Source organism: Notothenia coriiceps, unplaced genomic scaffold (genome assembly GCF_000735185.1).
Source record: "Notothenia coriiceps isolate Sejong01 unplaced genomic scaffold, NC01 NC01_scaffold00025515, whole genome shotgun sequence".
NCBI classification, from domain to species: Eukaryota; Metazoa; Chordata; class Actinopteri; order Perciformes; family Nototheniidae; genus Notothenia; species Notothenia coriiceps.
Genome location: NW_011358216.1, coordinates 42108 through 65494, shown reverse-complemented (window position 1 = coordinate 65494; position 23387 = coordinate 42108). Strand labels below are relative to the sequence as shown.

The 23387-nt window shown below is 42.2% G+C and overlaps 1 protein-coding gene across 2 annotated transcripts; it reads left to right on the top strand.

Annotated features, from left to right (window-relative positions):
• The first annotated feature begins 1265 nt into the window (after nt 1–1265).
• Nucleotides 1266–21531, top strand: LOC104956189 (synaptotagmin-7). 2 transcript variants are annotated; one of them, XM_010783648.1, is made up of 8 exons: nt 1266–1419; nt 5218–5349; nt 14293–14386; nt 16754–17021; nt 17881–18050; nt 18825–18939; nt 19571–19770; nt 21385–21531. In XM_010783648.1, the coding sequence occupies exons 1-8, from the start codon at nt 1376–1378 to the stop codon at nt 21487–21489; spliced, it is 1128 nt and encodes a 375-aa protein (XP_010781950.1). In that variant the 5' UTR covers nt 1266–1375; the 3' UTR covers nt 21490–21531. The 2 variants fall into 2 exon arrangements, with proteins under 2 accessions (XP_010781950.1, XP_010781951.1); XM_010783649.1 differs by lacking the exon at nt 5218–5349.
• Nucleotides 21532–23387: the final 1856 nt, after the last annotated feature.

The window sequence follows — 23387 nt, the reverse complement described above, 5'->3', positions numbered from 1 at the left end:
ATTTGGAAATACATATATCGAAGATGATACATGATACTGTAGAGCCAACAAAATAGGAATCAAGTTGGCGTAAGTGCACTGTGATGACATCTAAACAACATGTAAGCAATAACATTTGTAATAGAGGCAATGAACCAGCATTAATAGAAGGGAGGAGTGGAAAAGGAGAGGCTGACAGAGGGAGGGAGTCGTACTGTAGGACTTGGTTGGCTGTTGGGATGTCTCTAGAGATGCAGCATGTATTCAAAAGACTTAGAGACAGGAAGAGAGGCTATCAGAGATGGAACAAGTCAAGTGATGAGTAGAGGACATGGGGATCGCTCATCAGACCAAAACACCCTCGACGAGAAGGCTGGGAACCTGCAAACGCTTGACACACACAGCGCGACGCGGCCCTGTGCGGACGGTGCACATCCGCCCACTCCCCACGCGAAACACACTCTCACGCAAACAGCACGCTCTGACACGCAGGGCGCACACACACCTGGCGCAGACGCACAGGGCGCGCTCACACACTGCGCACTGCTGCCCGACTCGGGCCCATGAGCAGCACTCGGCACACAGCGACCACTCGGGCTGCACCTTCTACTGCTATTTCTGCTACTGCTGTTACTGCTGCTGCCTCACGGTGCTCTCTTTCTCTCTCCTCCTCCTCCTGTCTCCACTTCCCCACGCTCCTCCCCCTCCCACTTCATCCAAAATCACTCTTCCTGCTTCCTCCTCCCCCCCAACTTCCTGTTTTGATGCACTTTCCTGTTTCTATCCTGACGTCAACCTGACCTCTTCTCCCATGTCTCCCTTCTGCCCTGTGCCACCATGTCTCATATCTGATGATTCTCTCCCTCTCTTCTACGTCTCATCCCCTGACCACCTCACCTCCTGTTGCCACGGCTCCTCTACCACATCCTCTTCTTCCTCTTCCGTGCCCTCTGACTCCTCTCTCCCTCCTCCTCACCCCATCCTCTGCCGGCCGTGGCCTTCTTCGCGCTCTCTTTCCTCCCTGCTCCTCTGCCCTCCCAGCTTTGGGGATCCGGTCTTATCGTACGCGTCCACTTTGGAGCACATCCCCACCCGGCCCCGGACGCTGCTCCGCCAGCAGAGTCTCCAGCAGCCTCTCATCCACCCGCCGGGACCTCTCCTCGGCAACCCCCCCACAACATCCCAGAGTTTGGGACAGTTACACACAGCACCTGGTCAGCCTGGGGGAGGCGGGGGTGCTGGGAGAGGAGAGGGAGGTGGTGAGGGTGGGGGTGCAGGTACAAGAGGCGGTCCCAGAGGTGCTCGGGGCAGCCCATCAGGAGCGAGGGCCTCTCGCTGTGGGGGAGGTGGAGCCAGAGGGCGCTCACAAGCGAATCCTGGCAGCTGGGATTACACGATGGACCAGATGAAAAATCGTGGCCTGGACGTCAAATCCTTCCTGTGAGTCTCTTCAGCTCTAACTTCATGTCTTCATGGAGTCTTTGTGGTGTCCCCTGCTTAGGCCTCTGTGTCTATCTGTGTCTTAACGTACTTTCTATGCTATTCTATGCTAACTGGAGTTATTCTATGTGTTTGTTTAAGGTTATTATAAAGCTTATCTGAGAATCAAGTAGTTAAATATGTAGCTCTGTTAATCCTAACCAATCTGCTTTTATCTTTCTGTTCTGTTTCTTATCTTTTGGGTGTTTTATTTTCTATTTGTATCTGATATCCAGGGAAGGATATTACTTCTCTCTTTCTCAAAATACAAACTCTCTATATAGTTCTGATGTTTGAGATTGTGTGTTTGGATGGTGTGTGTGTGTGTGTGTGTGCAAGTGCTCAAGATGAAGTCATTGCTTTCACTGTCACACTTTCAAGGAGTTATTCTGAATACAGTTAGAAAGGCAATTTACATGCAGCTAATCATTTGAATGCAGAATGATGAAGTTATGCATATGAGATGAGAAAATCTATTATACATTTTAATAAGGATGGAGTTATGAATCTAAATAAGCTGTTGTCTTTTAGCTCTAAGCCCTCAGTTGTATAATCTAATTTATGACGATGTCATAGATCACACAGGGATATTAACCAAATAAATTATGTTTACTAGATGTTGTTGTCATAGGGGGATTATATTACTTGATATATGCTTTATGATCCTTTCAAATCTCGACTGAAACCAAACGCGTTTACTGAATGAATAAATCAATCGTGAGCAATGATAGTTTTCATGATTTATTTGTAATAACCTACAGAGCTGTAGTAATGATCAGTTGAGATGAATTACAAAGCTTCTTATTGAGCAATCTAAAACCCATTTTTCATGAGCATTCAAAAATGACAAGGAAGTTGTGAGATATTGAGGGCAGTTTCTATCCTGTGAAATGTTGTTCAATGTTTACACTGTATGCTCTGCTAAACAGCAACATCTGTTTGGATGGCATCAGCCTGTCTGCTGCAATTGGCTTCACAGGACAGAGCTGTTGGTGCCATCTCACAATATTCATGAGATGGTTTCTTAAACGTCCCATTTCATAGTCATCCTTTGGAATGACTGTTGAATATCCTGCTTAAAGGAGACACACCTAATCCATATTTCATGAGTTATTTCTCCTAAAACAACACCTTTTTTCTCCTGTGACACTGAAACGTTTATGCTAATGGTAATGCTGTGTGCCTGATGACATGTGTGTAAGCATGTGTGTGTATCACACCGTCCACGTGTGATAGTGCATCAGCGGGAAGAACCAAGGTTAAGCAGCTGTGTGTAGGTTTGTGTTAACCCTGGAGCATTGATCTTATGTCACCAGCACCATTACTCCTACAACATATTGTTACTCCAGGCCAGGAGTGGAGGGAGAGCCGATAAGGGAGGGAGGGGTGTGAGGAAGGACACTGCCAAGGTACAACATGTGTTTCATGTCCCTTTGCACAGAATCATTTTACAGTAGCTTTTTACCATTTGTTATTTTTTTATTTGGGTTAAAAATTCTCGGGGCAGTTCAGTATGACGCAGCTGGGCTAATGTCACTGGCTAACTGAGCATTAGTAACGTAGCACATGCCACCACCAAGGTCATTGAGAATATTGCCCATCACACGCGACTAAACTAGCCTCTCATCATCGTAAATGTGCAGTTGAGGTCATACTTTATGATGTATTTGCTCCTCTGCAACACCTCTTATGATTGATGGCATAGCGGCCCAGTAATAGACATGACCCATTGTTCAAGCCAGTTAATTTCAATGTTGGCCTGATTCCCTATCTGGGTGAATCACTGCTCTGTGGGTGTGTTGATGTGATTGACACAGATATCCTGCCTTTGGAGCCATTTGACCAAATGGATCTCATGGGTGATTTGTCTTCAAGCTTTTTGGCTAAAAATCAATTGCCTAGTGTCATTAATGTCCATTCCTTCTCTCGCCCCTGCGCCATTACCTTTAGACACATCTACAGAAGTGTTTAACCAATATTCTTGAGTGTAAATGCTCATACTAAAGAAACGTGATGGGAGAAGGGCAATCCAATAGTCATTAATAAATAACCCCTATCTAATTTATAGGTACATTCTGAACATTTAGTGAGCTGTAACACATTAACACCACATGTTGCTATTGCTGTACAAACTAGTCAGCAATAAAGCAGAGAAGTTAAACAGAATAAAAAATAGTATAAATGAAAAAAGTTAAAATGAGTAAAAAAAAGACAGCGTTCAGCTAATTAACTACGGAAGTTCTTGAAGATAAGGTAGACTGAGGAAGATAAGATTTAAATCAATGTTCCTAGACTTCATTATCTGAGTTATCTTCCTATTCTTTGATTTTGATTTATTTTGTCTCTTTTGTTAAGTAAATAAACATTCATTTAATCCTTGTCAGTTTGATTACATTTTTAATAATCCTTTCTCTAAATCATTTGCTTATTTTTTCTTATCATTTTTCAAAATGATAATATAATTATTATCATTATTTTCTATGAATAGAAATAAACAGTGACACAAAAACACTTTTACTGTATGCTCTTCCTTCGCTCAATAAAAAGTACTTCAGACAGATAATTAGCTAAAGATCATGTATATACAATTCAAATAAGTTGTTAAACGTATATGTTCAAAGTAATGGATAAACAGTTCATATAAAAAGCTAAAAGTGATAACATCTCTAAATGAACATTTGTGACGGGTGCCGTGTAGGGGTTTTAAATTAATCTGAAAGTGGCTGTCGTTCAGACATAAAAGTTTGAGTATAGCAGTATAACAGGGAGATTATTAAACCAGGCTTTATGGTGCAGCAAGAAAAGCTTTTGACGTCATTTCAGAAAGATGAAATTGTGGAGTTTGGGGTGATATCTTTCCACAGCTTGGCGGCCCTGTATGCTCTTAGTCGAGGTATTGTAACGCAGTGAGAGGCTTAAGCTATAGAACGGTGGGTGTGGGTGACGGGAGGAAGGGAGGGAGGCAGAGAATTAAGAGTAGGAGAGGATAGTGATGAGGGGGGGAAAGGGGATTTGGAGAGCGAGTCTAGCGTAATAGAAAATATGAAATGAGAAGAGTGCAACACGGAGAGTGAGAGAGCACTGACCCAGAAAACGGTGACACACAGGGCACCTCAAGATACTATGTCACTCAAATAGAAACAATTAGTCCAGATCTTCTTAATGAGGCTTAATTAAATCTTAATTCTGGAGAAAGGCGACAGGCATGTTCGATGTGAAAGGTGAGTGCGTAGAGAAAGCAGAAGGCAGGTTAAATAACTAGAATCATTACTCTGAGTGTGGTGTGTGGGTCTGTAAATACATAGCTTTTACATCCGTGCATGCTGCTGAATACCACATCCATTAACTATCATTAAATAATCAACAGCAGTTCCCTTTAATTATTTGTTGTGTGTACGATGTGAACACAGCCTGCACCTGTTGTCAGCACCACTTCATTAAAACCATTACGTTATTATTAACCTGACCTTTTTAGTTTATGGTTTCTAACTAATATCCTTCCCTGGACAAAATGCTTACTGCTGATGTTGCAGATTTTCCTTTATGACCGTTTCTCTGTAACTTTTCCTTCTGTTTATTCTCCTATGGTCTATTTACCTGCCGCCTCTCTACTTTGTGTTCTTGCTGTAACCTGAAATAACATCTCTCTTCTTCTCTCCCCCCTGCAACAAACCTTCTTTATGACCGATTTCCCTCTCCTTCGCATCTTTTCTGGCCTCTCGTTCTATCTCTTTATCGTATTTGTTTATGGGGAGCCAGTGAAGGGAAGCTGGTGGTCCTGGCTTTGGCCATTGGTGTGGCCGAGCAAGATGACTTTGCCAATATCCCTGACCTGCAGGAAACAGCGCAGGCACAACCACCAGCCAATCAGGAGCCCCCTCCTGAGAAGAGGTACCAGATAAACTATGAGAGTGCCTGTTGTATGTGTGAGGGAATGATGGTGTACAAATGAAAGTACGTGAAGGATATGATATCAAGGAAAAACGGCAGATGATATCGGAATCTAAGTAGAGGAGAGTAGATTTGTTTTGTAGTGTTTTCGGTGAGTCACAGCACTTAAGTGCTCTTTGCTACGGCCCTGCTACTAAAATAGCACCAGAGATTGACACTGTTACAGAAATAAAAATAAGAGCTGACTATGAATCCAAATGTACGAAAAAAAATCCTGTAAGGATGAGATGAGAAAAAGAGAAAGCAATTTGGATGTAAGCTGTAAAGCAGTAATGAGCTCATAAATCACAGCAGTGAGATTCTTAATGCTACTCCAATCCTTTTTTCTGCTTTGAGGGATAAAAAAAAAAAGGCAGCGAATCAAATAAAACATTGTTTGCTCATGCCAGTGGTCTTCTTTTCCTGACCATGATAATTATCTCCCCCATCGCAATTACATTCTCCGTCACCATTTCATATCTATTTGTGTGTCTTTTCACTCCTGCCTTACAGAGACCTCCCATTGGTAATTGTCATATTTCTTTTGTATTTCATGCTTTTTTTATCCAATTCCTTTCTATTCCTGTGTTTGTTTTTTCCGTCCTGCTCATTAGCTTCCTTCAAACAATCACCCTCTGCTGCTCCGAGAGTCCCGTCTCTGTAGCTGCACCGAGGGGCCCGGAGAGCCTCCTCATTATTCCACAACATTTTAGTCACATAAACACGCTGCTAAAAATAAACCTTTTCCTTGCCAGCCACCTTACACACTAGAAGCCAAAAATATTTCCACTCATCTATAAGGATGCACCGCTCTCGCATGCGTCTCCAAAACTAATTAGTTAGGCATTCTTTTTAGGAATGGGAACAATGTTTTCGTGGAACAGTTTAAGACTAACAAATGAGTACAGTGGGCGTGTCCTGTGAAACAAAACATTTAACTGCACTTTTTCTAGTGTTGTTCAATTTTCGGCAATGGATGGTGATTTTTGATTATTTGCATCAGTGTGTAGCACCAAAGCCAGAGTGAAATCCAACATTTGGTCCAGCCTTAGGCAGATGCGACACACTTGATTTCCTCTGCAGTCCAATTAGGCCGTTTTAACCCTCACTTTGATTCTGTGACAAATTGGAGACAATTTGGAGATACATAATATGACACACACCTTAAAACCAAATGGCAGGGGAGAGCGAACAAATTCTGATTTACTTGACACACCAATTATTCCTCATTCATAAGTGTTTCATCAATTTGACACATGATTTTAAACTAGGGCTCTATTAGAAAACAGATGGTAACTGTTTTCTTATCTGGACTGCACAGATGCAGTATGAAGCCCTTAACTAATAAGCATCTTTATTTATGATAAAATGTTACCCTTTAGAGTAACACTATGACGACAACTTGTGAAATATATTTGGCTCTTGGTTTGCCTGCCTCATTGTTGTCTCCTGCCCTGAAGCTTTCTGTGGCCTTTTCTGAGAGTCAACACGGCATGGAGTTGCAAACAAGCATTAAAATATTCTTTCAGCAACAATGTCGCCTTTTGTAAAACATCAAAACTATCTCTATTGCTAAGGATTAGTGTGAAACCTGCCGAGCCACAAAGGTGTGCAATTTTCTGTGTAATTTGCTGTGCACATTACATCTGTCTTTCCGAGTTTGTGTTTACCTGGAAACCTCCTTCAATGGCTTGTGAAATCCACTAATAGACTAAACAGAAGGAGGGAACCGCTCAGTCCAGCCGGTGGCCCCGCAGGACTCACCTCGATTTAACGGTGATTGAGTGCATTGTGGCATTTTGTAGATTAACCTGAGGTTCATTTAATTTCTTTCAGTAAAAACAGAATGACTGGCAGCTTACACTCTGTGAACAATGAAGAACTCGGATGTAATAAAAAAAAGATTTGCATATAATGAAAGCTTCAAATGTCTCGGCCCTTTCGTAAATTCTCCTGAGAAGTAAACTAATTCCACCGGAGCCACTCATTATTGTGCTTGTTTCATCATTGATTACAAATTCAAATGTATTATAAATGATTTAGGCACCCTTTAATTGGATACTAAATATAAAATAAACATATGTGCACAGTATATTAAAAATGCAAGGTGTAAGCTTGCTGGGAGTATATCATTCCCTGTGGTGTTAGTGCTGACTTCACAGATGTCTGACCATAATTTAATCAATCATGCTCTTGGCATATTGCTCATTCCAAACCGGGCTCTCGAGCCGGAGACAAAGCTACGCCTTCATTCGTCTCCCTCTCTCTCTCCCTGTGTATAGCCATATCAACGCAGTCTGTGTATTCACATCAAACATGTCCTTTATGTGCCTGCCACTCATCTGCATACCTGCATCACACATGTAATACCTCATTGATTTATTCAACCAAATGAATCATCTGCACGGCATGTGCCTTGCTAATTATTTCAGTCAAACAAAAAGCCTCTGAAGTTAATGTGAATAGTTGATGTGACTCTCAAACGTTGGCATCATCAATTCGGACATAAAAGGGACATCTCTCCACTGCTCGTGAATATCAAAGAGCTGCTCTGTGATGCCCTACATGGGAATAAAAGTTACAACTTCAACTGAATTTATTTAACAGATAAAGTCAAATTACCGAACAGATTTAGATTTCACATAATAAACATGGGTTACCTTAAAATATAATGCATAGTTCAAAATTAAACCAGTGATTTCAAACCTTTTCACCCAAAAACTGTATTTAGTTGCATTTGAACAGAACTTTGTGTATTTTATAAAACATAATAACAGTAAATATTGTAAACGCCAGACTTCAACAGTAAATTGATGTTTACATATTGATACATCAGTAATTGCAATCTAAAATTGTCAAATATAATAAATTAGTTTTCTGCAGAATGATTACTGATATTTGATACTTTATGTATATTATGCTGATAATACTTTTATATTTGAAGTGAAGTAGGAGTTTAAACGCTGGACTTTTGACGAGTATGCTTTCTCCACCACTCAAACAGCTTTGCTCTTGACCTTTAACGACAGTTGGCCAAACAATCTGGTTAATAGGATCAAGTATGAGAAGTCCTTCAGGCACAAATAACAACAGGGGGGCTTTCTTTTGCCCTTCAGCCATGTGTTAATGCTCCACTGTTGCATGGTCATAGTTGAAGGCAAGCCAATCAAACATACTGTTCTCCCCACTGGCCATGAGAAGGTGCGATAGTGCGTGATACTCATGATGCTCCTTGACTGACCTTGTGTGTGCGCTGGCTGGATGAAAGTGTTCTGCGTGGTCTTTTGTTTATGAAGTGAGGCAGGAGCTGACTTAGAGTTTCAACCTTAGCGTCAGTGGTAGTGATTGAGACTTTCAAACCATGCTTCACATTTAAAAGGGAGATTGAGGAAGTGAAGGTCGCATGATAAAAAAGCAGAGGTTAGATTACAAAAGATTGTTGCTTTGATCCTGGGGCCACACATGCTGAGATGTTCATATCCTAGGCATCATCCATAGGTTGTGCGTCTTAGAAAGCGTATCAGGATGTTCGAGTGCCTCCGTGATGCCTCATTGGTCTTCACTCATACCCTTCTGTTGCGATTCAGTGAACCTATACTGTAGATTCTCCTCCTGTGTTGCTATAAAGAGAAGCCACAATCCCCCAGAGTTTTGAATCTAGATCTCTCTCTGAGCAGACAGCCAACGGTCCAATGAGGATGGAGGTTCAGGACAGAGGAGGCGGGACGTATCTTCGTGCTACATTAACATTCAATCCACTTGCCTGTGGTCTTTCAATTATTCATCCATGCATGTTACATCATTTTGTGTAAGCCAATTGAGTTTTCTTCCTGCTCCAGTATACATCTTGTAGATATCAATAAATATAGATCACGGCCTCAAAGACATGATGCACTCAGCGAGGTTTTCTGAGTGTCTGTTAATTGCCAAGTGAGCTATATAATATTGCTTCATAATTGATGAGCTTAATACGTTGCTTAACTTGACGTGAAAGGCAAAAATGAACATAACGTATGGCGGTTGTGACCTTTAACCTAAATAAATCTATATAAATGTGTTTTATTTAACGTCTTGAATGTGTTTGTGCTCTAACCGCATTAGTCTGAGTAGGAGGAGTTGATATGTCTTTAAGCTAGTGAAGTGTTAGGTCATTCTGAGGTCACATGTACAGTGTTATAGTGTAAAGTGCTAATTCCAAGCTTTGTTTGCTCAGATAATATAAAAAAAAACGACTGTTACAATGCTTCCAGATGATATAATCTGTTTGTACATAAACATGTAAATTGATTATGCTATGCTCTGCTAGTCTGCCCCTCCTGTGAAAGGGGCTTTGCGGCCCGGCTTATCAGCAGTCTTCAGGGGGCTCTGCTTAAGACGGTCCCCGAGGCTTCGGCCCCCCGCGGCCATCGCGCTCATTCTAGCATCACACTGGGAATGTTGATGCATTTGCTTATGTGCTTAGAGAAGGGGAAAGTAGATGGCACTAAGGCGGAAAAGAAAAGTCACAAAGAGGCGGAGGTCAGTGCATTCGAACATCCATCAGTCCGTATGTCGGGGCAGGATGAGGGAATATTCAGGGAGCAGATCCATCTACCATCCAAGAGAGTAGTAGGACAGGGGAGTACTTATTGTACTCTGCACATCCATGCGTTATGCGGGGCTGAAGGCAGCACTCTAGCCAGCAGCCACTACATGCTGGTACACATCTCATACATACTGTACAGATAGATGGATTGTGGTTGGGTAGGGGGATCTATTTGGAGCATTAACCCGGGACCCTCGTGTCCTGCCTCATAATCGGTGGCACATCAGCCGCAGCCTCCACATCACAGGCAATCTGAGGATCTAATCGGTTTTCAAAACACTTTGATTTGGATTTGTTTATTTTAATGGACTTTAAAAAAAACGTGTTGATGATTTCATGTTGGGAAACTCCCTGGTGCGATTGGGTTATTTGTTTTAATTGAGCTCTGAGACATCTTGAATGCTTAACTGCAGAGTTTATAGGGAGACCATAAAGAGAGTCAGGGCTCAACTGCCACAGTATAGATAGAGTAGACACTAGGCTAATTTTTCGGATTAAAAAGTATCATGTTTGCAATGCTGGACTGTTTCAAAGTGAAAAGGGCAATTGCCGGCTACCGAAGTCAAAAGCATTGCATCTGAAATACCGCCTCTAATAAAATGAAAACAGACTCATAACGGCGCTTATAAAGATCAACATTTGGCACCCACTGAATTGTCTTGTGGTTTTTCTATTTCCATTTGAAGGAGCAGAAACACAGAAGGCAGCATTTAGCACCTCCCTTGTTGCTGCTGGGTGAAGTGGGATTTCAGTAAGCAATGCTATTTTAGACTCATTTCCAGTTCCAACGTGCAGGAAGTAATTAGTTAACAGTGAAAGCATCCATATTTATATGTCGCAGCAGAATTGTTGGTCGTAGGCTGAGAAGTGAAGCAGCAGGAATGACTCCAGTGTGAATGTACATGCGTTTCATGTGAATTATGTAAGCAGCGCTCTGCTTCACTGCTGTGGTTTTGACTGTGTATGATCCTGGGAAGTATGCTGTGGCCCCTGTAGAATGATAGATCTAGTGGGCGTCTTAGACATTGCAAATATATTACTTCATGGTTCCAGGCGAGCATGTTTGTTTGGGTGTGACATGTTTGCAGAGGGGTGAAAAAAAAAAAAAAAAGAGGGTCTGGGTTGGGCTTTCTTTCTCGCGTCTCTCTCCAGCCTAGAAGTGGAGTGTCTTTCCCCCCCTCCCCCTCTCTACGAGCTGCTGGCCCTCGGTCAGGTAACAAAAAAAGGATAGTATCACAGGACGGTGAAACCCAAAGTGGCCCCGCCTGCCTCCATGTGTCTGTCCATGTGTGTGTCTGCGAGGTTCTCACCCGTACCTGTCATATATCCTAAACCTTAATGTTCTCTGTGTGTTCGCCTGTTTGCTGCACCCCTCCAAACACACCCTTCCCCGACGCCCAACAACCTCTCGTCTCACACACCCCAAACCCCCAAATGTATGGTCTGTTTCTAGAGCCGTTGCTATGCCAACATCCCACTTTCTGTGCCTTAGCTGATGGAGAATCTGAACTCGAGTCCACTCTGCCTCCCACTGGATACTGTAGATAACTGCAGGCTTTAGAGCATCAATTTCCATATCAACCCCCCTAAGGGTCGGACTGAAAAAGCATTGGCACTGAAATGTAGCAGTTGTAGTATCTCCATCTGCCACAATTAATTTAGCTTTTTCCTGAAAACAATCCTCGTTTATCCAATTCATGATCTTCTGTATAATCTTGAGGAAGTATTTTATTTTCTGCAACAAATCTCCAGCTCCAGCCGCTTTGTCTAAACAGCCTGGAGGACGCTCAGGTGCTGTGGAGCAGGGCTGGTAGGAAGGCCATCCCTCGGCTGCACTAGATCTTACCTGAGAATGCACTGAACCCCTGAATGAAGCATGAAAGAGAATGAATAATTGAAGACGTTCACTACCCCATCGATAGTGGGGATGTGGAGGAGGAGGGAAGTGCCTTGCTTTACTTCAATCCCAAAGTCTCTCTCTGTGCTTTAGAGTTCTTTCGAGCTGATCCTCAGATCTTGGTTTAGTGTTATACCCAGCCTCTTCCTCGCCTCTCAAACTCGCCTGCAGTTTAGAGTCTGTGCAAGGGATTAACAAGCCCCCTGAAAATGTAATGACCTCCCTTGGCAACTAATACAACTAATACCAATTGATGAATATTCCCTTCCCTTCCTGAAACGGTTAACATCCCTCCTTCCCCCCCGTCTCGCTCTGGTTCCTCCGCTGGTTGCAGTGATTGTCTGTTTGCTTGTCTTGTTTCCTTGCTTGCTTTTTGTGTCTGTCTATTTGTCAGTATATTTCCCCCCAGTTCTGTCCTTGTCTTCAGCAAAAATGTACACATTATTACATTCAACATCAATTGTCATCCCAATTCGCAGCCCAACAAAAAAGTACATTCTCTCAGTGAGACGCTCGGCAGATTGCTGGCCAGACGGACAGACTTTCTATGCGCTCCTTGTTTTCGGCCTGTCCAAGGCATTGCTCTCACTCTCGGAGTGACAACTACTTGCATATAATATATATGCACATGTAGCCAATGCCAGTTTGTGCTTTGGCCTCTGTGTTCCCAGTTCAAACTTTTAGAGTGTTGCTTAATGGTTGGAAAATCAGGTTAGAAGTCAAGTTAACTTCTATAATTTGTAGCTATATTACTTTATTTCTATCAACGCCCTCTTTTGTGACACTCTAAATGTGCATCTCCTATGTTCTTACTATTTGTCCGTTTCTGTGTTTTCAATGATATTATATTTTTGTACTGTTTATCCTTATCTTTCTATCACACTATATCTCATCTTGTGTTTCTTGCTCTCTTTAACTGGTGATCATTTGTATTTATTGTCTTTTTTTTCTTCTGTGCTCTTTTCTCCCTTTAGCATGTCCACCCCTTTGCCTCTGTTAGATGTATTGTGTGTGAATAGCTCTTTATTTTCGTCTCTTATTCTTTGATACTTATCAGACTGACCAAACTAAGCCTTTCTTGTGTTTCCAGGCTTTCCTTCCTTCATTTCCTATCTTTTCTTGCAGCTCTGTTTCTCTCTAATGTGCTGGTGTTTGTAACGATCTCACTCTGTTTGGTTTTGGTTTCCGTAACCTCACTGTTCATGCTATTAATGCTTTCTATCTCTTCTGATACAGATTAATAATTTTCCGCTTTCTTTTTTCTATTTCTTACATTTCTTATTGAGCAAGTCTTTATGATTTCTGTCTACTGTTATGTGTGTCTGCAACCTCTTTGAGTCTTCTCATTTCTATATGTATGTGTCTCTTCTTGTATTTCTTCTCTATTTACCGTTTGTTTATTGCCCTACAGTGTTTCAATGTTCAGCCTCTCCATGTGCCTTGACCAGTCATCTATGGAGTGCTGTGTGTCCAATGTGTCACATTACATTGGCCAAGACTTTCGCATTTGGCTCTTTCTTGTTCTACCTTTCTTTCATTCTTTCTTTAATCTCATAATATTTATTCTCTTTTACTTTCTTTACACTTTGTGATTGTTTTCATGATGTATGTACCTTGAGGTTTTTCTCCCACACTGTTTGTCCCACTTTAACGTTATTTTTTCAACAATCCTCGTGTGAGGAAACTAAACTTAACATCTATTAACTTTTTACTAAGTACCAGCGTTGCCATGGGAGATCTCTGCTTTCTCTTGAGTTTTTTTTATATTTTTTGTTTTGTTGCATATTCTTAATAACTGAGATATAAACACATCAACACTACTTCATCTGTCCCGTGAAACGTCTGATCCTCTACCCGTTGCTATACATGTCTGTCTTTTGTACATAAAGTGACGTCATGTTGCTATAAATGTCTTTATACATGTGTGTCTCCTTAATATCTGTAGAGGGAATAAGGGTTGATCATAAACTCTATGGGAATTGGAGAATATATTTATTAAATTAAGTGGTTTTGTTTTCTGTCTGAAACTGTGTTTGTTAACTTGTCGGAGGTAACTTTTTGGTTAGAGATATGGATGTTTGCCACACTGGACATATGTACAGTCATCTCAGATTCCAAGTTTCATCAAACACAATTCACTGCATCAAATGTCCTCAGTTGCAGTGCCCGCCATTAATCTGTGGAATCTTTGGAAGATTTATTTGGCTTCGCTCATGGTAGCTAGAGAAGGCACAATCTACTTTGAAGTGACATCTATCCAAAGCAAACTTGGTCGTTTCAGATAGGCATTTTTCAAGCGCCAAACAGGTGGAGGTTGGACTCCCTGTGTGCTCAGACATTCTCTCTTTCCAGAGACGTGTTAGCTTCTCAGCACATGTCCTTGCTTTGTTTCCTCTGGATCAACCCATGTTTTTGCTTTCAGGGGCAACAAGCCAGTTAACAGCCCCAAGGGCCGACCCCCCGACGGCCAGTCCGTGACTGACCTGGCCAACTCACTCACTGGAGACATGGTGATGGTAAGACCCTCCCACCACACTTATACATGACATATTTTCTGCGTCTATCTGTGACACCAAGCTATACACATTGTTACCTACATGTAATGAATATCTAAGCCTTCAAAGGGTACCTATTGTGAAAACCCTTTTTTTTGTATTTTTCTATCTGGACTGCTCGCCAAACTCACAAACTGTCAAATAAGCCCAGCCAGTTTTTTGTGGGCTGCCTAGATAAGAAAATATGGGATTCAACAATTCAGATTTGGCTCCCCTTACCATGTCACATGCAGGCTTATTATAATATATTTCCCCCCATCTGGGTATATCCACCAACAGCTGGAGAACAGTACTTTTTGGCAAACTGGGGTTAAAGAGACCGTCATAATGCAGAGCTTTTTAACGGGGTGAAAATAACTATATTCAGACAGATAGCATAAAAGCACAAAATAGCAGACAAGCTATAAACTGTATGTAGCTTCTACACTGTAATGTTCCCTTTGCAAGAAGGTTTTTACTAAAACAGCTGCCCAATGATCTATTGGAGGATCATGCCACCCAGTGCAACATTTAATAGATTTTAGATTACAGTATAGCACAGAGGACTAAGCAATATGAGCAGTAGGCGTTTTGTAATTCCCTGATTGTAATTACAAATCTGTCTACTGCTACTAAAGCACCACAAGCAGCGCCATGGATTCATCAATACAGAGCGCAGTTATGCTACTGCTATTTCAGAGACATGATCAGGGCAATAGATTCTGAGCTGCACAGACATTAGTCAGATAAATGATCAATGTTTCAGGCCGACTGGATACATTTAAATAAACTTCCCCTCTGCCCCCGCACTCTCTCTGTCGGGGGTGGAGGGGGTTAACAGGGGACATCACTTTTGGTCATTTGTCTTACAAGTAGGATGCTATCCACCCTGAAATCACTACTATATATGACTTATTTAGCTACAAACACAACTGTAAGAAGGATCAACTTGTAGTTCTTCACTTTTCATACGATGTGTTGACAGTAGGGGACATTTTGAAATTTGCTAGACTAATTTGTGAAAGGAAACCTTAAAGGAGCACTCCAGCAGTTTTCTATATATATATATAAAAAAAATATAAAAACGACTGTACATCCTATCTGTAATGCTTGTGTATCTCAATCAATGCAGAACACAGCTTTAAAGAGGCCCTTTTAGACATGTTCCCTTTCCTGTAGTGTGTTATATCGTTTTTTTTGTGCAATTAAATGGTCGGACAGGGATAAAATCCCAAAGTTCCCTCCATAGGGAGTTTCTCTCCTGAACCAGAAGCCATAAGAGTGGAGGAAACTTACTGATAAAAGTTACATTTAGTAAACTCCTATGTGTGTGATTTTTGTAACTATTCACATATTTTTGGTAGCCTACTACAAGTCATCCTCCATGCTAGAGCCATGCAGGTTGATTTAAAGCTGCATGTGATAATAAGAGAGCCATAATGAAACAGTTCTTACAGCGGCAATCAAGTGAGACGAGCTATCCAAGGTGACTCACACTGTTTGATAAATGAGACGTGGAATATTTCACACTTGCGCTGCCTGTCACTTCTAAAACCCATATTGTCAGAAGCTGAGTCTTTTCCTCTTTGAAATTAAAGCTCTGAGCTAAAACACTGAGAACAACTATTTCAGTTGATGCTCTGATTGAGGTGACATGCAAACCAGACCACCAAGATGATATTTTCCAAAGTATCAATGGAGGAACTTGCACAAAGTGAGCTACTGATTGTATTATCTCCCTCAAAGTCCTCTAACGCTTCTTTCTAATCAATGCTATTGTTGCATAGAAAGAAGAGGAGAGACAGGAGGAGGAGGCAGGGATAGAAAAGAGGTGACCACAAAGCCTAAAGCTGCGAGTGCAGACCACCAACCTTGAGCTGAGATTTCGTTCACTCTGTGCCGCTCGTGAAACACTCTCTCTCTCTCTCCTTCCCACTCTATCTGTTTGTCTCTCACTCTCTCTTTCCCCTCTCTGTCCGCTGCCGTCTATCAGATAGTGGCCTTTTAGTGCACAGCAGTGATAAAGCAGTCAGGGTGGCTATAAGGGAGAATGGGTGGTCTAAAGCTCGCCTATCTACAATCTGAGCACCTCCTGCCTCTTAAGAACATTAGAAAGGAAATGAAACCCTCTCAGTGTTCTTCATGTCAGACCAATCTCTGCCTTAGAGCAGCTGCTTGAGTATGCTGTGATAGAAATACTGCTCTAACATCTCCTCCCCTCACAGCGTCTCTCTGTCACGGTCTGTGTGGGAGGAGGTGTGTGCCCTTGGTCTGAACTTCTCCTGTGAGTGGCTGCTGTTGCTGCTGCATGTGTTTGATATTTATTTGCCTACATTTGTGGCCCCGCAGCTGTCTCCAGGTTCAGAGGATGATGATGGTGAAGGGCCCATCAGTGAGAAGCTGGGCCGGATCCAGTTCAGCATAGGCTACAGTTTCCAAAACACGACCCTCACCGTCAAAGTTCTCCGGGGCCAGGAGCTCCCCGCAAAGGACTTCTCCGGCACCTCCGATCCCTTCGTCAAAATCTACCTGCTGCCCGACAAAAAGCACAAGCTGGAGACCAAGATCAAAAGGAAGAACCTCAACCCGAACTGGAACGAAACCTTCTTGTTTGAGGGTCTGTGTTGTTTCCATTCAGTTACTTATAGAAGAAATGCTGCAATTGTTTGTTTTTTTTGTTTCCAAATGTGCTATTAACATTTATTACACTTATGAAAAACCCTTCAAAAACCACAACAACTTGCTAAACATCAGTCAATGCTCACTAACTGTTTCCCCCTGCATACAGTTTTAATGTAGCTAACCTCTGGCTGTATAGCATCTTTAATTAATGAAAAAATATGAGTGTTATCGATCCTGTCCTTTAGGATAGACTCATGAATAAAACTCATATTGTTTATATTACAAAGTCTTGCGGAACTCCATTCTGAACTCACTGACAACCTTAAGTTTGTTTCATTGTTTCATTACATTTGAATGAACAAAGAGTCATTTCTGAACCCACAAGGAGCACTGTGGGAGATGTGTGAGAATTCACAAACAAGGCGTGATTTCTTTTTTTTTTCTTTTGTTCATTTATTTAAAAAAAAAAAAGCAATATTTTTTAACATAGCAACTGCAGAGGAAAAAAGCAGACACACAAGTATCTGTATGATCTGAAGTTGTTTCATTTTAACCATCTTGCCTGGATGACAATGCCCAATGGTGAAATAGCCAGTGATGTTCAAAAGGCTCCACAATGAGAACAGAAGCCAGTGCTCTTGAAACATGAATGAAATTGTTCTTGTTACTCGAGTAGAATGATCCCTCTCAGTCTTTTGAGAGAGCGCTGGCTGGTCTTGCAGTTTTCAAAATCCGCTTTGGCCTTTGCCAAATTCCTCCCCGTTAGCACAGTGCAGATTACCCTCTCTGTACTGTCAAGAATATTTATTTCACTCTGCAACGTAGCTCTCCCCCTGTTTCTTTCTCTGTTTTAGGCTTCCCTTACGAGAAAGTGAGAGAGCGAACTCTGTACCTCCAGGTGATGGACCATGACCGCTTCAGCAGGAATGACCCCATCGGAGAGGTGTCAATCCCCCTCAACAAGGTGGAGCTGGGCCAGATAAAGACCTTCTGGAAGGAGCTGAAGCCCTGCAGTGATGGCAGCGTAAGAGAGGGAGGGATGGCCATCAGGCCCAAATTATGAAGAATCCAGTGTTTTCAATTATTGCAGTTTTAATTTAAAGGGGACCTATCATACAAAATGCACTTTTGTACATCCTTTATACATGAATATGTGTCCCCAGTGTTCCAGGGAACTCACTAAGTGTCAGAAAACACAACCCTCTCTATTTTCCTCCATACCCAAATCTCTTAAAAAGGGGCTGCAACGGATCTGATACAGACTGATCCAGATTTGAACACTTCTATGACGTCACAGAAGTGGCGCTACGGCTATTGGGCCAACTCCGACAATCAGGAGGAGACAGCCACAGACATTGCCGTTCGAAAGGGCTGGAGACGCTGTAGCACATATGCCAGGCCTGTAGATGGTGCTGTTCTCACAGAATCAGCCCATGCAAAGACTGTTAAATTGAGCGAAATGAGGAATGGCTAAAATGCATGATCTGTTTGGTATTTTGAAAAATAAAAAGTATAAATATGCTTTAGGTATGTTCCTACACTATATTATTCAAATATAGCATGATAGGTCCACTTTAAAGTGTGATGTCATTTGTCGACTGCTCTTGAGAGCTCCGTTGACATTATGTCAGGTTGAGCAACAGGCTCAGCTAAGCCCGCCTGGTCACTGGACCATCTGTGTTTGGCATGAAGGGTTAGAGCAGTGATGTAAGGTTACAACTAGTGAGTAATCTGGAGTTTGACTTTCCCTGATGAAATCTGATTGGGTGATTCATACGCAATTGTTTGTGTTCCTCAGGGGAGACGGGGAGACCTGCTTTTGTCTCTCTGCTATAATCCCACTGCCAACACCATCACTGTGAACATCATCAAAGCGCGCAATCTCAAAGCCATGGATATCGGGGGCACCTCAGGTATGTTTGTTTTATCTTTTCTCTTTCTCACCCTTGCTCACCCGTCTGAAGCCCTTGTCATGACATTGGAAGCTCCATCTCTGTGTTCAAACATTTGCTGACCTGTCCGTGCTGGAGACGGTTGCCGTCTGGCCCCTAAGCCGAGTTGAACCGTAGATAGCTGCGGCAGCAAGGTGACATTAAATCAAGCATCTCTCCCTTGCCCTCTATCTTTCCTGCTCTCGCTCTCTTTCTGTATATCTAAGAGGATCTTCAGCCTCCAAGCCAAATCTGTGTCAGCTCAGTCTGGTTGTAGTTCTTAAAGTATCAAGTCTCCCTGTGCTTTCTGTGGCATTTATCTTTGTAAAATGACTGCTTCCTGCAGTAGTGTCTGTTAGTATTACAGAATATGATAATGCTCCAGTATCCTAGTACAAATCCCGGGCCCTATTTCCATAAATACTTCCTCATTTGTATGTTTCCTAGCTCAGGGGAGAAGTTGACCTTGAGCTCAAACTAGCTATCTGCTTCCCTGCTGTCTTCCATGACTTTAATAATTAAGAGATTAATTGCAAACCTGACACTAAAATGCATCTTTTATGGACATTTTCGCCCCTGCTATCATGTAAACTGCTCTGCGTCTACATTGCAGATCCATACGTCAAGGTGTGGCTGATGCACAAGGACAAGCGTGTAGAGAAGAAGAAGACAGTGACCATGAAGCGCTGTCTGAACCCCATCTTCAACGAGTCCTTCCCCTTTGAAGTGGCCGCCCACGTACTGAGGGAGACCACCATCATCATCACCGTCATGGACAAGGACAGACTCAGCCGCAACGACGTTATCGGAAAGGTAACGCTTCACACTACTCTTTGTGTTGTTGCCTTTGGTTACGCATATCCTCCTTCAGCTCCTTTTAAACTCCAAGGAGTTTGTTTTCAGTTTTGTTTGTGTATTTGTCTGTTGTTCTGCAGGAATTAAGGAAACACTCTGTGTTTCATGTAAGGCTGTAGCATGGGCCAAGAAAGAACCCATTACATTTTGGAGAGGATCCCAATCACGAGGGATACACAAATTATTTTTCACTCTCAGTACGATAGGGCATGGCCTTGGCAGAGAGCCCTCCTATTACATAGATGTGATGCCAAATGTTGGTCTCATGTCTATAAAAGTAAGCAGTCGCCACTGAGGTCAGTCAATTTGTGATGAGGTTAACAGTCCAGTAATTAATAATTGAATTATTTATACTCTCATACATTTTTCACCAGCGTTGACCAAAGTGACCAATGAATAGAAATATTCCTGGAGCAAAGTTTAAAAATCTGGACCTATAGGTCTACACAACAACATTTACGTGTTAGCAAAACTTACTGTTTTAATTTTGTCATCGGGCTAACCCTTTCTCTATTTTAAAGTAATTATTTGACATCAGGAAACACACATATTAGCTTTCTGGGAGACACTCTTACTGTATGTCTTGCAATGATGTGTTAAAGCTACAGCCAGGAGACTCGGGTTAGCTTAGCATAAAGACTGAAAGCAGAGGGACTTGCTCTAGCAGTTGCCAGGCAACCAGTGGAGACTCCAGGGCCTTACAGCAACAACAAAAAAGGATTAATTGATGTAAGGTTTCAATGGCTAAAATATGTTTCAAAATCCATAATGTGAGGCAGCTTGAAAAAACTCCACGCTCCTTCTTTCATTCAACTCATCCCTGCTCGCAGCACTAGTCCCTCTGAAATACCTGATGCCAGATATCGCACAAACATTGTGGCTCTTTCCGTTAAGGTGCTGCCGTGTCTGACTGAGGGCAAAATGAATGTTTTGACATGTCTAAATGACAAAATGCCATTACCTAAAAATGAAGAGATGTTTATTAATTTAACCTTTTTTTATATTCAAGGTATCATTGAGGTGCAATTTTCAAATGCATTACATGTCACTTGTTAGACGCTTTTATTCAAAGCGACTTACATACTCAATACTACAGGAGCAATTTTGGGTGAAGTGTCTTGCCCAGGGACACAACGACATGCTGACTGCAGTGAGGTTTGAACCTGTGACCCACTGATCCAAACACCAACGCTCAACCCACTGCACCACACGCCTCACCTTGCAATGCAAATGCAATGACAATTTTCAATTACAAAAACAAAGAACAGGGATAAACAAAAGGAAAACCTATACATAATTATGATTTGGAAAAACCATTGTAAAAATAATAACAACTAAAACGTTTTGATTGGGCAAGAATATTTTGAAGATAAAATAAAGTTATGCAAAACTGTTACAATAAGAGGTTTAAGATCAAATAAGATATCCAGCTAATTGATTTTAATCTGGTCTGGTATTTTGTTAAAGGAGTAATGTGCAGTAAAATGTTAATGTTCCCATAATTAAAATGCACTCCATATCTGAAAAGGGTTATATTCCTAAGTTTACTTCATCATCCTTCCCCTCTCTCAGATCTACCTATCGTGGAAGAGTGGACCCGGGGAGGTGAAGCACTGGAAAGACATGCTCGCTCGGCCGCGTACTAACGTCGCCCAGTGGCACGCTCTCAAGGCCTGATCGCACCGCCCAGCTTCGTCCACGGCCCCTCTCCGTCTCCCACTCCCCCCCCACCCCCCCTCCCGCCTGCTTCCTCCTCCCACCTGTCCTTATGCACAAGACTGACTTGCTGCCAGGCTGCGAAACACGGGTACAATTAGCCATCTGCTCTCTTAAACCTTTAAACTCTTTTTCTTTCAAAATCTCTATTCCTCTCCCACTCTTCTAACTTCTTCTATTCCCTCCTGTTCATACAGCTGTGTCTTAGTTTCTGTGTCTCACGACTTTGCCAATGGTCCCCCTGTTTCTGACTGTCTGTATGTCTGTCTGTCCTTATGCACTTTGCCTGTGGAGGTCCGATATTCAGTTTCTTTGTCGACCCCTTGGTTCTGAACTGCACTGCAACCCTCGACCCATTTAAGGTGCCAGTCCCGTGGGATCACAGAGAATCTTAAGTAACGATCTAATCTCATATAATCCTATTGTATGACTATTCCAGGTACACAATACTATACAGTATGTACATTATGTACATGTACATATTAATATATTAGGAATAGATTGGCAGAACTCCCCCTATACCCATGATTAATGTAACGTATGCTATCCATATCTGTCTGTTGTTTCCCATCCCTCTTTTCTCATCATTAGACGCCTTGTCATCTGTCTCAATTGTACTATATCCTGTCCATTTCAGCCTCCTTCCTTTTACTCAAAAGTGGTTTAATGTTCAGCTGAAGTCGTGGAAAGCAATCAATACTCGGTTTGTGATGAAACCTGCTAAACTCAAGATGAAATTGTTGATACTGCTTTCTCTTCTCTCCCTCTTTTTTCCCCCTTTATGCTCTTCTTCATCTCTTGTTATCCTTATGGTTTCCTCTTTCTCTTCCTCTGGCACAATGTTAGTGTATCCAGCCTTTCTGGACCCCCACCCCTCCTTGTCGTCTGTGTGCTGTGGGTGCTGTGCTGTAGCTCCAACAAAAATAGAGATTAAAAAGAAAAAAAAAACTGGACTTTCCAAAACTGGGAAAGCAGGAACACAATAAACGTGTGAAATGGATCGCTCCTGATTTTTCCAGACAAAAAGCCCTGAGACGGAGAGAGAAAAAAGAAGATGAAAAAGACCCAAACAAAAAGAAATCCCACATGATACCATGATGTCATTTTTCACAGCAAAGGAAACCAATTTAAAATCTTCTTCCAATTTTAAGATGAAAACAGAAGCAACAAGTTTGTGCACACGCATTTGGTTTTGTGCGCACTTCCGTCTGTTTATTGATGCTATGATCTTTGTCCTGTTTTGTGGTCATGTGCTGATGGAGGTCTATCTCCACGACTGAAGGTGGGTTAATGTGTGCCTCTTGCTATGTGTATGTGTGTGTTTGTTCACAGGAGCAACTCGACTCAGACTTGGCAGAAATCTTCTTCTCTTTTCTCTTTCTCATCTTGCGCTCTTCTTGCTCTTCTTACTGCCATTGTTTCCCCCATCCTACTTTACTGCCCAGCCTTCAGAACGACGGCACAGGGAAGTTCTATCTGCACTTTTTGAACATGTTATAACAATAATAATAATGATAACGACAGTTTTGATGATGATTACAGTTCTGGTGAAAATGAAGGGAGGAGTATCTGAAAGGGTGAGCAGCAGTTGGGGAGAGGAGACGTCGTCTGTGTCATTTCAGGGTTTGGAGATGAAGTGAAGGACACAGAGGAGTGATGTAGGGCTCTCATTCTCCTCTTTTTGTTCCCCGTATTCCTCAGTGCACCTGAGTACAAAGATATGTGCAAGTTTGTGTTCGTCAGCTGCCAGACTCCTGGTGTCGGGCCGCTAGTGTCTGATTGCCAGGCGAGGATAGAGAGGTCGCGCTTGTCTGCTTGTCACGCTCAGGCTGGCCACCACAACAGTGCTATTAGACAAA

What these genes read in the sequence shown, in the direction of transcription:
- LOC104956189 (XM_010783648.1), top strand. Translation starts at nt 1,376, where the DNA reads ATGGACCAGATGAAAAATCGTGGCCTGGACGTCAAATCCTTCCT. An exon ending in TCACTGGAGACATGGTGATG is followed by an intron (nt 14,387 to 16,753) that starts GTAAGACCCTCC and finishes GTGGCCCCGCAG; the next exon opens with CTGTCTCCAGGTTCAGAGGA. An exon ending in CGAAACCTTCTTGTTTGAGG is followed by an intron (nt 17,022 to 17,880) that starts GTCTGTGTTGTT and finishes TCTCTGTTTTAG; the next exon opens with GCTTCCCTTACGAGAAAGTG.